General features: G+C 42.6%; 2 protein-coding genes across 2 annotated transcripts in view; both read right to left on the minus strand.

Moving 5' to 3' along the window:
• Nucleotides 1-444, minus strand: part of BAZ2A (bromodomain adjacent to zinc finger domain 2A) — a 34,497-nt gene extending 34,053 nt beyond the window's left edge. Inside the window, exon 1 of the mRNA XM_082636795.1 lies at nt 363-444. The gene's annotated coding sequence lies outside the window, so the exon portion shown is untranslated. The remainder of the gene's footprint in view (nt 1-362) is intronic.
• Nucleotides 445-2,204: 1,760 nt separating this feature from the next.
• On the minus strand, nt 2,205-7,786 carry ATP5F1B (ATP synthase F1 subunit beta). Its single transcript, XM_082636630.1, has 10 exons — nt 7,625-7,786; nt 6,982-7,164; nt 6,561-6,735; nt 5,895-6,016; nt 5,467-5,651; nt 4,794-4,952; nt 4,580-4,702; nt 3,666-3,878; nt 3,043-3,244; nt 2,205-2,472 (listed from the first exon to the last, which is right to left on the minus strand). The coding sequence occupies exons 1-10, from the start codon at nt 7,740-7,742 to the stop codon at nt 2,375-2,377; spliced, it is 1,578 nt and encodes a 525-aa protein (XP_082492756.1). The 5' UTR covers nt 7,743-7,786; the 3' UTR covers nt 2,205-2,374.
• Between the last annotated feature and the right edge of the window lie 5,811 nt (nt 7,787-13,597).

Consider the following 13,597-nt stretch of genomic DNA (forward strand, 5'->3'; position numbering starts at 1 on the left):
TCCAGTGCGACCAAAAGTGGGCTTTACTTTTGTGGGGGTAAGGCCAGCAGTGAGTGCTGTGAAATATTTCTTGAATCTCAGCAGCTTAAGTGGGAGGCGCAAGGGGCTGAGGCGGGGGTGGTGAGGGGGGGAAAGCCCCAACCTAAGGTGCACTCTTAGGCTCTTCCCCAGAGCTGGAGCTTGCCAGTGCTCATGACCCCTTGGTCGGCAGCCTCACCAGCTGAGCCCCTGTGCCCCTATAGTCTGGTTTCCCCTCCTTCACCCCCCAAAAGAGCAAAGGTTAGGCCCCACCCCTGCTGAGTCAGCCAGGGAGGGAGGTAGGCATCCCTCAGGCCTTCCCGGGGGCTGGTCCTCATACTTACCCATGTCGGGCTGGCAGGGCTCCAGGGCTGGGACCACCCAGCTCCTCACTGTCCTTGGTTCCCCCTTCACGTGCAGGCTGGTGTTAGATCCTCCCAAACCGTGAGCTGGGAACTAGCACGAATCAAAAAGCCAATGTGTGCTTCCTGCGAACCACAGCCTGAACTGCTGTAGGGTGATGTCCCTGTGTGACAGACTAGGGTGGGGAGGGAGGAGGGAAGGGCGTGGCTTTCTCTGGGTGGAGAGGGAGGAGGCGGTGAGGACAGGGCAGAACCAGGAGAAATATGGAGGAAGGTTAGATCTGTGTTGACACCCCAGTGGCGTGGTACAAGAAGAGAGCGGTGAAGGGGGAAGGAAATAAATAGTTGCAGCTAGTGAGAGGGAGAAGGTTCTCGATGAATGCTGAGACATAAATGTGGGGGGGAAGGGTGGAGGTATGATAGAAACCACCTTCAGGTTCAGTTCCTAGGTCTGCATCTGGATAACATGGGAAAACAGAGCAGAAAGGGCGGACCCATACCCTGGGGGCTTCTGCACCAGCTTCTTACCCACTCCAGAGTAAGGACCTAGAGGATGTGCCCCCAACCCCCATAACTCAGCATTTCCCCAAATCCAGGCTTTTCTAGGAGCAAACTACTGGACATAGGCGGCTCAGGGGCTCCACCTAACGTCCAGATCATGACACAGGAGAGACTGGTGCCAAGGACGTCAGAGGCAGATGGGGGGAAACTCAGAGGCCCCTACTCCACCCCTGGCACCTCTCCCAAGGCTCCTCCCCAGCCTTCAGCCCCCAGGGGCCTCTGAATTGGGATCTGTTTGTCCTGCCCTGCTTCTACCCCACTTGAATGCCTCAGGGTGGAGCTTATAGAGTCAGGCTCCTCCTTAGGACAAAAGCCCCAGCTGGTTTGTAAACAGTCATTAGCAAAGAACCACATCCCAGCAAATGGCCTTCATGGATTTCAAAATGGTGAGATCAGAGTTCTTGCAGAGCCTCCAGTCCTACCACCACCAGAGGGCAGTAGGAGATGGGTCTGGGCCCAGAAAAGAACGTTTAAGGGGCATCAAATCCAACCCTGCACTTGTTTGAAAAGGCGGGTGTACTTTTGAGTAATCCTTGCAATCCTGTTTTAGTGGGCTAAGATGAAGGGAAAATTGTCTAATTCCATTATTCAGTTCAGAAACCCAAGCCCAACTCCACTGAAAATTACTATTCTCCTGTAACAGATTCTTTCCCCAATTTTCTTAAGGGCTTTTAGCAGACCTCAGAATAGGCCCCATGGTACTTTATATTCTGCATTGCCTCAAGGAGTCACAAACATACCAGTCTTGCCCAAACTATGTTATGAGCCAGTAGTTAGGAACACCTTCTGAACAAAGGCAGGCAGTAGAGGAGAGGGCTGTTCTGACTCAAGTTTCATCCTTCAGAACGTTATTATTTCCAAAAAAATGTCATTCACTGATTAACCCCTGACTTCTCTTACAATAGCAGTTATTTCTAAACCCAACCCATTTTTCCCAAAATGCTCTCCTAAAAAGTCCTTTGGCTTTTTAAAAAGCAGAAATGCACTCTATACAAGAGGCAAAAAATCAACTTGCTTTGAACAATGACATAAAAGGGCAAAAGATGAGGCCCTACTATTAAGATCACATCATCCCCAGGAAACCCCTTCACAAGACTCACAGCTGTTCATCAATCCAAGACAATGGCTTTTCTTTGTTGATGACCCCATTTCAAATATATATGGCCTACTCTGTGCTGTTTCTTGTGTGTGGCTATTCTAAAATTACTATTAAAAACATCAGTGTTGGCTGTGTTGTCAAGACCAAGAAAAACAGACAGATGCTCAGGGATGTACTTTTTATTGGAAACCTTAAATACTCTTCAGACAGAACACAAGGTCTTCAATCAAGGCTCTCAGGAATGTGGCCTACAGAGAAAACTGCAATTTCTGGATTAGGAGCAAGGAGAGGGACAGCACGGAGGATGAGTGCTTAGTTTGCCAAAAAGACCCTCTCACGAGTGCTCTTCAGCCAGCTTATCAGCTTTTGCCACAGCTTCTTCAATGGGTCCCACCATATAGAAGGCCTGTTCTGGGAGATGGTCATATTCACCTACATGGAAAAAAATCCAACTGGTGAGAAGTGAAGGATATCATCAACTTTCTGCAGTGGGTACATACCTCACCACTTGAGGCCACCAGTCAGAATGTGATGAAATCGTGTCATCTTAGGTATCTTTTCTTAAACTTCCCTCACAAATCCAATTTACAAGACATGATGCTACAGTACAGCTTAAGAACAAATGGTCCATAGTCATATAACTCGGGTTCAAATTCTTGCTACTTTGGCTGTATGATATTGGGACTGGTTATTTTAAACTTTCCATGCTTCAAGTTTCCTAATTTGTAAAACAGGGTAATAATGCCTTCCTTATAAGGGTGCTGTAATTCACTTAGAAGAGTAGCTAGCATGAAAGCACTCGGTAAGTCTAAGTCTTACTCTCAGACATTGAGTATTTCCAAAGAAAACTGATGGGAAATAACTTATTTTTATATAAAAATTAGGCACAATATATTTATATATTGCTTGATGGTTCCTGGAATGGGAACACAGCACAGCAAGCATTCAAGGGATTTCAGTTTCTTTGCCATTTTATGTTCAGCCTTATACTTGAAATCTCACCTGCCAAAATCTGCTGGAATCCTTTGATGGTCTCCTTCAGGGGTACCAGCTTCCCCATATGACCGGTAAAGACCTCAGCCACCTGGAATGGCTGAGACAAGAAACGCTGTATTTTCCGTGCACGGGACACAGTTAATTTGTCTTCCTCAGAAAGTTCATCCATACCCAGGATGGCAATGATGTCCTGGAGGGATTTGTAGTCCTATGAGAAAACAAGATTAAGAGAGGCCTAGTAAACATTTACATTCCTCTAATTTGGACAAAAACCTAAGGATTAACACAACTTTATATTCACAATGAGCTCTGTATACAGCATTTTAGCACTCTACTGCACTTCTTAACTGAAACAAATTAGTTACTTGGGGGTCATGAGGGCCCTCAGCTAAGATCAGTGTCTGGTCTCCCCTACTCCGAGTCTATTAGGTGGTGTTAGAAAATATTGGATTCCAAACATGGAGTACCTGGAAACTCAAGAGACCTCATTAACACTCACTAGGAACTGCTGGTCTCATCTTTCCTTGCTCTAAAGCAAATCACAAACCACCAGGAGAGATACGGTCCTAATACAGTCCCCAAATTCCCTCTACGACTTTATGGCCACTGATCTCACCTGCAGTACTCACCTGTAGGATCTTTTGTACCCCACGGGCAACATCATAATGCTCACTGCCAACAATGTTGGGATCCATGATGCGAGAGGTGGAGTCCAGAGGATCCACAGCTGGATAGATGCCCAGCTCAGCAATAGCACGGGACAGCACAGTGGTAGCATCCAAATGGGCAAAGGTAGTGGCAGGGGCAGGGTCAGTCAAATCATCAGCAGGCACGTAGATAGCCTAAAGTCAAGAACCCATGAAGAGCAGCAGGAAGCCAAGTAATTCTACTTAAGCCGTCCCCTTTTCTGACCTCTCCTCATTATGTCACTCTTATCTTCTCAGCATTCAAGAGTCCACCTCAAAAAATGTGGATTCTTACCACCCCTAATAGTGGCTGAGTAAGCTTATAGATTATCTAGTCCCTCCAAGACGTGATGAAAGAATTTTCATTGTTATTCCTTTTGTTCTTCATCCTACTTTTTAACTCTATTGTAGTGATACCCACTTTAACAGTAAAAAACAAAAACAAAAACCCTTGCACTATTATACTAGTTCATCAGGAAAATGAACCATGAAAGTTAATAAAATTTAGATAAATTTCTAGATAATTTTTACTATATACCATCTACATACATTTGAAAATTTGTAGTAGTTAGTGTAGTCCATATTTAACGCTCAGTTTCCATGGAGCTTCAAACTCCCCTTCAGGATGGAAACCACTACTTTGTGATCTACATTTACATGTACACCTCCAATTAGTTTAGATGAGTGGTCTCTTAATCTTTTAGGGTCTTTAACATGCACACGCAGAATTTTACACATTATTTCAGGAAGCTCAGGTACCTACTTAAAAGCCTTTTGAGACATAAGTAACTAGATTTTGTACCTTTCTGTACATGCCTTTATACAAATTAGACCTTCATCCATTTAACTGTTCTCACCTGTACAGAGGTGATAGATCCCTTTTTGGTGGTAGTGATTCTTTCCTGCATGGTACCCATGTCAGTGGCCAGGGTAGGCTGATAACCCACAGCAGAAGGGATTCTGCCCAATAAAGCAGACACCTTTAAAAAAAAAAAACAACAACTTTGGCCTTATCTGCATCATTCCGCAGAAAGGTCAAATGAACCAGTTCTCTCAAGCTTTCTCTCTTACCTCTGAGCCCGCCTGGGTGAATCGAAAGATGTTATCAATAAACAGTAATACATCTTGACCTTCTTGGTCTCTGAAGTATTCAGCTACAGTCAGTCCAGTCAGAGCTACCCGGGCCCGAGCACCAGGCGGTTCATTCATTTGACCGTACACCAGAGCTACCTGCAGTAATTATACAAATTCAGAAACTGTGGCAGAGGAGTGGGAAAGCTATATACCCAAGGTCCCCAAATCAGAGAAACTACCAAAGAACCCTCCTCAGATGTCTATGTTTTTGTTCACAATTTTCCCTTTTAGAGATGTAGTTCAAAACAACATGAAAGGTAATTTCTTATAATTACTGAGGCAATATTCTTACAGTAGGAAGGAAATAAATTGTAAATAAGTGAAAGGCACAAAATAGGGTAATCTGAGATATAAGAACCACCTTCAACTCCCCCCAAAGTTAGCTTTCAAATGATGGGTCTATGTACCAAAAACAAAGACTAGAAACATCAAAGAAAAAGCAAAATGTACATTAGTGTATTAGAAGCTGGGGGAAAAACATTGACAAATTTCGTTTGTAGGTCCTGGGACAATAAAATGGAAATACAGAACATGGTTTCACCTAGCAATGCAGTCAACTGCAGCAGTTTCCTGGCACTAATTTGTGGACATCAATCAGCTCAGTGCTCACCTTGGAGGTGGCATCTTTTAAGTTGATAACACCAGACTCAATCATTTCATGGTATAAGTCATTGCCCTCACGAGTCCTCTCACCAACACCAGCAAACACAGAGTAACCACCATGGGCTTTGGCAACGTTGTTGATTAACTCCATGATCAGTACTGTCTTGCCAACTCCAGCACCACCAAAGAGCCCTAGGAGAGGTTGAGAAAAAAAGAATAAGAGTTCTGTTTCCAAATAAGCAAACTTCAAAAAAAATTTTTGTTTCTTTCCATCTTTTCCCTTCTCAGAAATGGCATCTGGCACCAGCAAACTCAGAAGAACGAAAGTCAGAAGCTACTCATCAGTGAGGGATAGATCTCAGTACCCACTCATAACACGGTAGGATTTTTCCCCACACATTAGGTTTGGAAAATATCTGCCCACCACTAACATACCAATTTTGCCACCCTTGGCATAGGGAGCCAGCAGATCCACAACCTTGATACCGGTAACCAGAATTTCCTGCTCAACACTCATCTCCACGAATTCAGGAGCCTCAGCATGAATAGCAGCAAATCTGTAAAGGTAGAAGATCAGTGTCTATTCATCTTATTAAACAGTTCCTCTCAATTCTCAAGCCAAACCCTTTACTCATAATCTCATCTCTTATGTAACACTCTAGACAAAACTGTCACCCACCATCAAGCCCAAATAGTCTGCAATAAAGGGGATTTCATCACCTCAGGAAGCAATAATCCCATCCCCTGACAACTTTAACTGTCATAAGGTTTTCCTTTTACAAAGCCCTAACTTAATAGCACTTCTTCACATACCAACATGAAATACAAAGGCCACTGGTATTAAAATGAACTGAAATAATCAACTTGGGCCCTAAGTAGCAGTTTGATTTTTTCTCTCTTTTTTTTACCATCAGAACGTCTGCATCATTAATTTTCTTCAGAAGAAGCTGCATTGTGTGGTTTTAATAAATGAATATATCGACATTTTAAGTATGCTCTGCAAGAAAATTCTGCTACAGTAGAGGCTGTCACCTTAATATATAAAACTGCTAGGAAAAACAGTTCCTTTCTGTGTAGATGCAACAAGAGGGGGATACTTACTGTTTGGTTTTTATGGGACCTCTCTCATCAATAGGTTCTCCAATGACGTTCATGATTCTACCCAAGGTCTCAGGGCCAACAGGAATTTTGATTGGTGCACCAGAATCCAGGACTTTCTGGCCTCTAACCAAGCCTTCTGTACCATCCATGGCAATGGTCCTTACTGTGCTCTCACCTGTCAGATAAGGCATTGCAGGGTTATACAGGACAAACTTCATGGCTTCATGATATTTAATGAAGTGTAACTGGCATTGAACACCTAAGTCAACCAAGACTCCTTCTCAGTATGTAAATGTGGCTTCAGCAAACTCAGAAGAACGAAAGTCATTTTGATAAAATCATCATAGAAGGAAGACAGCTTAGTTTTGGGGGGTACTTCAGTCAAACAAGATCTTTACTATTCCTAACAAATTCTACTTACCCAAATGCTGGGCCACCTCCAAAACCAGCCTGGTCTCCCTGCCTTGCACTTCCAGGGCATTTAGGATGGGTGGCAGTCCCTCATCAAATTGGACGTCCACCACTGCACCAATGACTGCCACGATGCGCCCAGTGGCGGCGCCTGCCTTTGGCGACGGAGATGTTTGAGCGGCATAGTCTCTGGCTAACAGACAAAAAAGATATGGAAGAAGCTGGGGTTAGGACAGTTAAAGGTCAACGGAAACCCCGACTTAACTCACAAGCACTGGTGAATACAGCCCAGGCCCGACCTCCTTCCGCTTGCACGGAAGGCGGGTCCAGAGGGAGGGCCGCACTGGAAGCGAAGAGCCTGCACCATCTTCCCATCCTCCTGCACAAAACCCCATTATTCGAGAGCTCGGTGCCCCCATTCTACGGGAAGGTCAATGCACCTGCCTGCACTTTTCCGTCACACAGCGCCCCTCTTCCAAAATGAGACGGAATTAGATCGGTCCTGTTCTTGTTTTCCCGCCGTTAGAGGGCACGGCGCTGGCCCTGGCGTCCTTCTAGCACCACAGATCCCTTAGGCCCAAGCGACTATCGGCCCCAGGCTCAAGGTCATGGGACGGCAGAAACGAACCCAGCCCCTAGAGCAAGGCACTTACCAGGCTGCAGCGCTGCCGGAGCGGCCCGCAGTAAGAGCTGGACTTGAGGTAGCGGCGCTGAAGGGCTGAGTCCCCGCAAGGCCCCAGAGGCTGCCACACGACCCACGAGTCCCAACATGGCGGAGCCCGGGTGGCGACTGAGCGCTGCAACAGTCTGGCCTCCAACTCCCCACAGTTGGGGGGCGAGGCCTACTCTACAGTGGGCACGGCCACTGGATGATCTTGTTGCTCATCACTCTCAGCGCTGCTCCTATAGGCTAATTACCTCTCATCTTCTCAACCATTGGCCAAAATTGGTGCTAATCTGAATTGCTTTTTTTTTATTGGACACTGTCTGGTTAGGTGCAACCCTCAGAGCCTCGAAACATAATTGGACAACAGGGATGTCAATTGGAGAGAGTACTTGGCGGAACTGCGTTTAGGAAAGGGACCGAGTTCCTGTGGGGAAGCACTTAGGCTGTATCTGGCTGTCCTTGAGCTCTCTCCTTAGACAGGACCTTGAGCTAGGTGACAGTCTCAAGGGCGGGGTTAGGGAAGTGGTAGTGTCGTGAAGCACCACTGGCTGACCTTGGCTAAGTCAGGATCCTTCTCTAGAGTCAAACGGTTTTTCTTTCTCATTAGCGAGATTGGAAGCTTTCAGATAATTCAGGTCAGGAATCCAGACAGAATTAAAGCTACAAAGAAACTCATGTAACCAGTCGTTTAACAAATGTGTGCTAGGCATTGAGGAGGCAAAGATAAGACTTAGGACCTCACTTTTAAGGAAAGACAGATGAGTAAAAAATGCAGTCAAATGTGATGGGTCCTGGTTAGTATAGGGTAAAATGTATGGAGGAAGAAGGAGGGGATAAATTTGGGTCATCTAGAAATGTAGGAGGAATTGTCTCTAAGTGGAGGAGGCTGATAGACTGGTCGCAAAACATCAGTAGAATTCCTAGGGTAAAGTAGGAAGGAAGAATATTCCAAGCACACATTTGCATTAAACAGCATGTTCCTTTTGTGCAACTGCAGGTGAGGAAGGTTAGAGGTGAGGAAGGGGAAGAAAAAGAGAGGATAGTAAAGAGATGAGTATAAGAGAAGCCGGAACCAGTTCTCAGGGTTTTGGTTGGGAGCGGAGGCTGGGCAGTGGTAGGTGTGTGGTCCTTGAGCATGAAAAATGGTAAAATAAACAGGACATCCTTTTCTGTAGTATTGACTTTATTCAAGGTATTTGGGGGCAGGGTGGGGGAGACCCTTAATCTATTAGAACAAACATGGCTAAATGGAGTAGTTCAGCATGAAGCTAGTTCCCCAGACTTTTTCCGACCAGCACACATTAGTTCTCATTTTTCTGCGTGATAGTGAAAGTTTCCTATTTGGTAGCAAGAACTATCAAAGAATTTAAAGGAGAAAGCAGGAATAGAAGAGAATGTTAAATTTGAAGTGTCTTTGGTAATCTTGCCTAGTAAGAGGGAAAGAACCCAAGAAAACAGCAACATGTATGGGGCAGGTAGAAAAAAATAAACTATGTAAGGAAGCAGCAGAGGAATAAGGAAAAGACCAAAGAACATAGTGTAAAAATAAAAAATAGAGAATGTTAAAGAGAAAGTGGTCAATAGTATAAATCACATAACCATTCTATAAAATAAGGGCTGTAAAGAACTGGGTTTGGCAACTAGGAATTCATTCCATGGTGATGTAGGGTCAAAGGTAATTTCAATGGATGCAGGATATACTTTTTTTTTTTGCAATTTGTGTTCTTCCCATTATGCTGGGCATCATCCCAGTTAATAGGGACCTATATATTTCACTTGCCTCCCTCAACTATTAGAGTTGAAGTTTCTATAGATAAGATAATTAAGAGTATTGCTACTGGAGCCATATTGTGTTTATTAATTTTTAAAAATATTTATTTCGCTGTGCTGGGCCTTAATTGCAGCACGCGGGAGTTTTTTGGTTGCAGAATGTGGGATTTACAGCATGTGAGCACTTAGCTGTGGCACGTGGGATCTAGTTCCCTGACCAGGGATCAAACCCAGGCCCCCGGCATTGGGATCACAGAGCCTTAGCCACTGGACCACCAGGGAAGTCCCAGACTGGGTTTAAAATCTTGTTTTTGCCGCTTACTATATTGTCACTAAGTTTAAAATCTCTGTATATCACCTTCCTCATTATGAGATAATCTCATAGGGGCGTCTCAAAAATTAAGTAGATTAAAATGTGAAAAGAAGCATTTAGAACAATGTCTGGCGTCTGGCACATAGTTAGCACTGTATTTGTGTTGGCTAGTATTTTTACTTACTATTGACATAGTGTTAAGATCCTTTGGTTTTGTATCACCAATTTTGGTCGTGGCCAAAATTTTATTAACCGTCAAACATTTAAACTGACACTTAATCGAAGTTTCAAAGTGAAGATTTCGACCTAGATTTCCAGGTTAACTGAGGCTCATCACTTTTTGAAATGTTATTTACACATTTGCTTTTTAGCATATTATCAGGAAATTTAACTGTTCTTTGGGCAGCTGGGTTATCATTAAATCTTTGTATCAAAATGCAATGCTAAATGCTTTCAATGTTACCGAGGCATATTTCTCCACTATGCTCAACTTTGTAAATTTTTGATTTTTCTAACTTCTTTGCTGTCAATGTTTGGCCCCAGCAACCTCAAATCCTCTTCTGAAATCAGATAACCTGCTAAATTTATAAGTAATACTGTCTAAAATAAACGTAAATAAACTTGGTTAGCTTGGGTTGAGATAGGCCTTAACAGTATTTCTGAACAAATAATGTCACCTATTTTAGAGTTCTGACATGTTTTGGTCCTACTTTGTATTTCTTGATTCCCAGATAGTATTTCATGTAAAATACAAGTTACTTTCCATGGGACAACAGACCACAAAGACCTAATCTGGTTTCTTACCTGAAGTTAATTCCAAATGACTGACCCCACAATTCATGACTGAAAACCTTATGAATTTTATCTTAAGGTGAAGATTGCATTTTCCACCAACTCTTTTTGGCTGCGCCACATGGCTTATGGGATCGTAGTTCCCTGACCAGGGATTGAACCCTCGGCAGTGAAAGCACAGAGTCCTAACCACTGGACCGCCAGGGAATTCCCTACCAACTCTTTATTTTACTGCCATCCATAATGGTCATGTCACACATTCTTTCAGTACTCTGGGAAATAGTAAAATGTCTTTGTCTCTACCGTATTTCTTGACAATCATCTTGGGTGATTTCAGATTCCAGGAAAATAATCCAATCAATACCCTAGCTTCAGAGTCCTTTAATCTCTTCAATTCCAACTAGTTTAACACTGACATTTCATGTAAGTATCCTACTCAAGTTCTACCTCAAAATTTCAATGTTCTTTTGTCAAACCACAATTTTGGTGTTTTTTTTTTTAACACAAGTAATACATGAACAAATTCTAAGTATACAGGATTAGAATAAATCCTTTCACCACAACCCATATCTCATTCCCAGAAATAACCACTAAAAACGTTTTGCATATATCCATTACTTTCTATCCATTCCATGTACATAAAACATGTGCATTCCCAATTTTTAAAAACTTCAGCGGAAGCACACTACAGAAAACTTAAGTTTTCTGATCTTTGTTTTGGAGAACTTTCTGTGTCAGTACATTTAACTTTATTGACTGCAGCTACACCTCATGCCATAAAAATGTATAGTAACTTATTTACTCCATTAATGGTTATTTGGATTGTTTCAAATGGCTATTACATGCAGTACTGAATGAAAAAAAGGGTATGTTGTAAATATTTGAGTACACCATCTACTACTACCTTTAGATTCCTAGAAATAAAATGTTGGCATAAAATTATGTTCGTTTAATTTATTTTTGGGCCGTGCCACAAGTCTTGTGGGATGTGCGATTTAGTTCTTCAACCAGGGATCTAACCTGGTACCTATGCAGTGAGAGTTCAGAATCCTAACCACAGGACCGCCAGGGAATTTCCTAAAATTATGTTCATTTAAATGAGATTCTGCCAAATGCCTTCTAAAACATTATGCTAATTTACCAGGTTCCCAGAATCTTTGCCAAAACTTTTTTAAAAAATGTGCCTAATACTAAATGTATGAAATTACTTCGTTGACTGAAGTTGCATTTCCCTAATTTCTAAGACAATACTTTATTGGTCATTTTTATTTCTCCAGTGAATTACCTATCTCTTTATGCCCATTCTTTTCTATTGGCTTGTCATGATTAGTGCTCTTCAAATGCTTTGTTCAATGTTGTAAATATTTTATTCAAGTATATCACTTACCTTTTAACCTAAGTTATCTTTTGATGTTTTTTTTTTTGGCCACACCACGCGGCTTATGGGATCTTAGTTCCCCGACCAGGGATTGAACCTGGGCCCTAAGCAGTAAGCATGCAGAGTCCTAACCACTTGGACAGCCAGGGGAACTCCTGACCCATGTTACTTTTAATGTTATTTTTTTTTTAACTTTCCTTTGTAGCTTTTACATTCTGTATCGTTCTTGGAGGATTTCCCCCTATCAATAAGAATTTGAATTTTTTTTTCAGTGAGTGGGCCAGGAACCACCAGCATCAGAATCACCTAGCTCTGCTTTATCTATGGTAATCACTAGCTATACGGGATTCAATTTAGTATAAAATTAAATATTCAGTTTTCAGTCATACTAGCCACATTCCAGATCCCTAACAGCTCTATGCAGCTGGCAGCTACTTTATCAGTCAATGGAGAGATACAGAACATTGCATCACAAAAAGTCACACTGGATGGAGCTGATACCGCAGCAGGACTAATTCAGAATCTGTCTTTTAGATCTGAAAGAGATGATGTCAAACTTCAGCACATCAGAATCACCTGGAGGGCTTATGGCAGATCACTGGACTCTACTGTCTCAGTTCTGATTTAGGAGGTCTGTGCGGGTGCCCGAAATTTATGTATCTAACAGGTTCCTAGGGGAGACTCATGCTGGTAGCCGGGATCACACTTCAGTCGTTGTCAAGTATCAGTTAAATTGCAAATTCCTGGGCCCCACATCACCTACTATACGAAAGCCTGAGGGTTGGGACTGATGAATCCATAGTTCCATAATTTTGATTGTCTGAGAACCACCAAGGTCTAGTTCTCTGGAAAAAACTAGAGCTATGAGGCTAATTAGTTGTGAGAACAAAAAAAAAAACCAATGGTTGAGGGAGGGAGGTATACTCCTCATGGAGGGTGTTAACTGTATTGGAAGCAGCTTTACAGCTATCACCCCTAAACTTGTGATGAGATACAGCCACAGGAATGGGGTGCTAAGGAGAGTATGGAAGTAAAGGTCACTGGATTTGAGGCTAAGAAATGTAAGCTAGAGTTCTGGATAGGTTCTTCACATAAACAATGAAGTTATGCAGGCTGACACTATAACTTGTAAGCTAATATTTGGCTTCCAGTTTAGACAACATTAAGTGTTCAGAGCAAAGCATGACAGGCAGTATATATACAAGTTATCACCAAATCCTATTTGACATATCTCTGGAATCTCTCTCCAATTCTCAATGCCAGAGCCTAAATTTACCCTTTTACATTTTACCATTTGAATTACTGCACTAACTTGTTTCCTTATGTCCAGGCCCACCTGCAAAACATTACCCATGCAAAATGTAGTAACGTATGTACTGAGTGTTCAACACTGTCATCAGGCTGGAGATTTAGTTATACATCTTTCACTCTCCTAGTAGAGGAAACTACCAACTAATAATCAAGTGTGGTTAATGTTTCAATTAAGTCCACAGCCCTTACAAGCCTACCAGGATAAAATAAATAATTTAGGAGTTAGAGTAGGCCTTAGACAAGGTACCTGCCTCCCCGCTCCTTCTCAGCCTTTATGTTCTCAAGGTTGGTATAATGCTGGGTGAGCCATGCAGAACAGCATTTGATGTTAGAATACAAATGAAGTTCATTATCACTCATTTCTTGTCAGAAGAATTCTTGCTAAATAGAAAAAA

The sequence above is a fragment of the Mesoplodon mirus genome, assembly GCF_964341445.2.
Source record: "Mesoplodon mirus genome assembly, chromosome: 11".
NCBI lineage: Eukaryota > Metazoa > Chordata > Mammalia > Artiodactyla > Ziphiidae > Mesoplodon > Mesoplodon mirus.

Bases quoted from the DNA above. Each gene is read 5' to 3' on its own strand.
- ATP5F1B (XM_082636630.1), bottom strand. From the start codon at position 7,742: ATGTTGGGACTCGTGGGTCGTGTGGCAGCCTCTGGGGCCTTGCGGGGA. The intron at 6,736-6,981 runs GTAAGTAGAATT...CTTATCTGACAG, and splicing joins GGAGGTGGCCCAGCATTTGG to GTGAGAGCACAGTAAGGACC. The intron at 2,473-3,042 runs GTGAGATTTCAA...TTTTCCATGTAG, and splicing joins ATTCCAGCAGATTTTGGCAG to GTGAATATGACCATCTCCCA.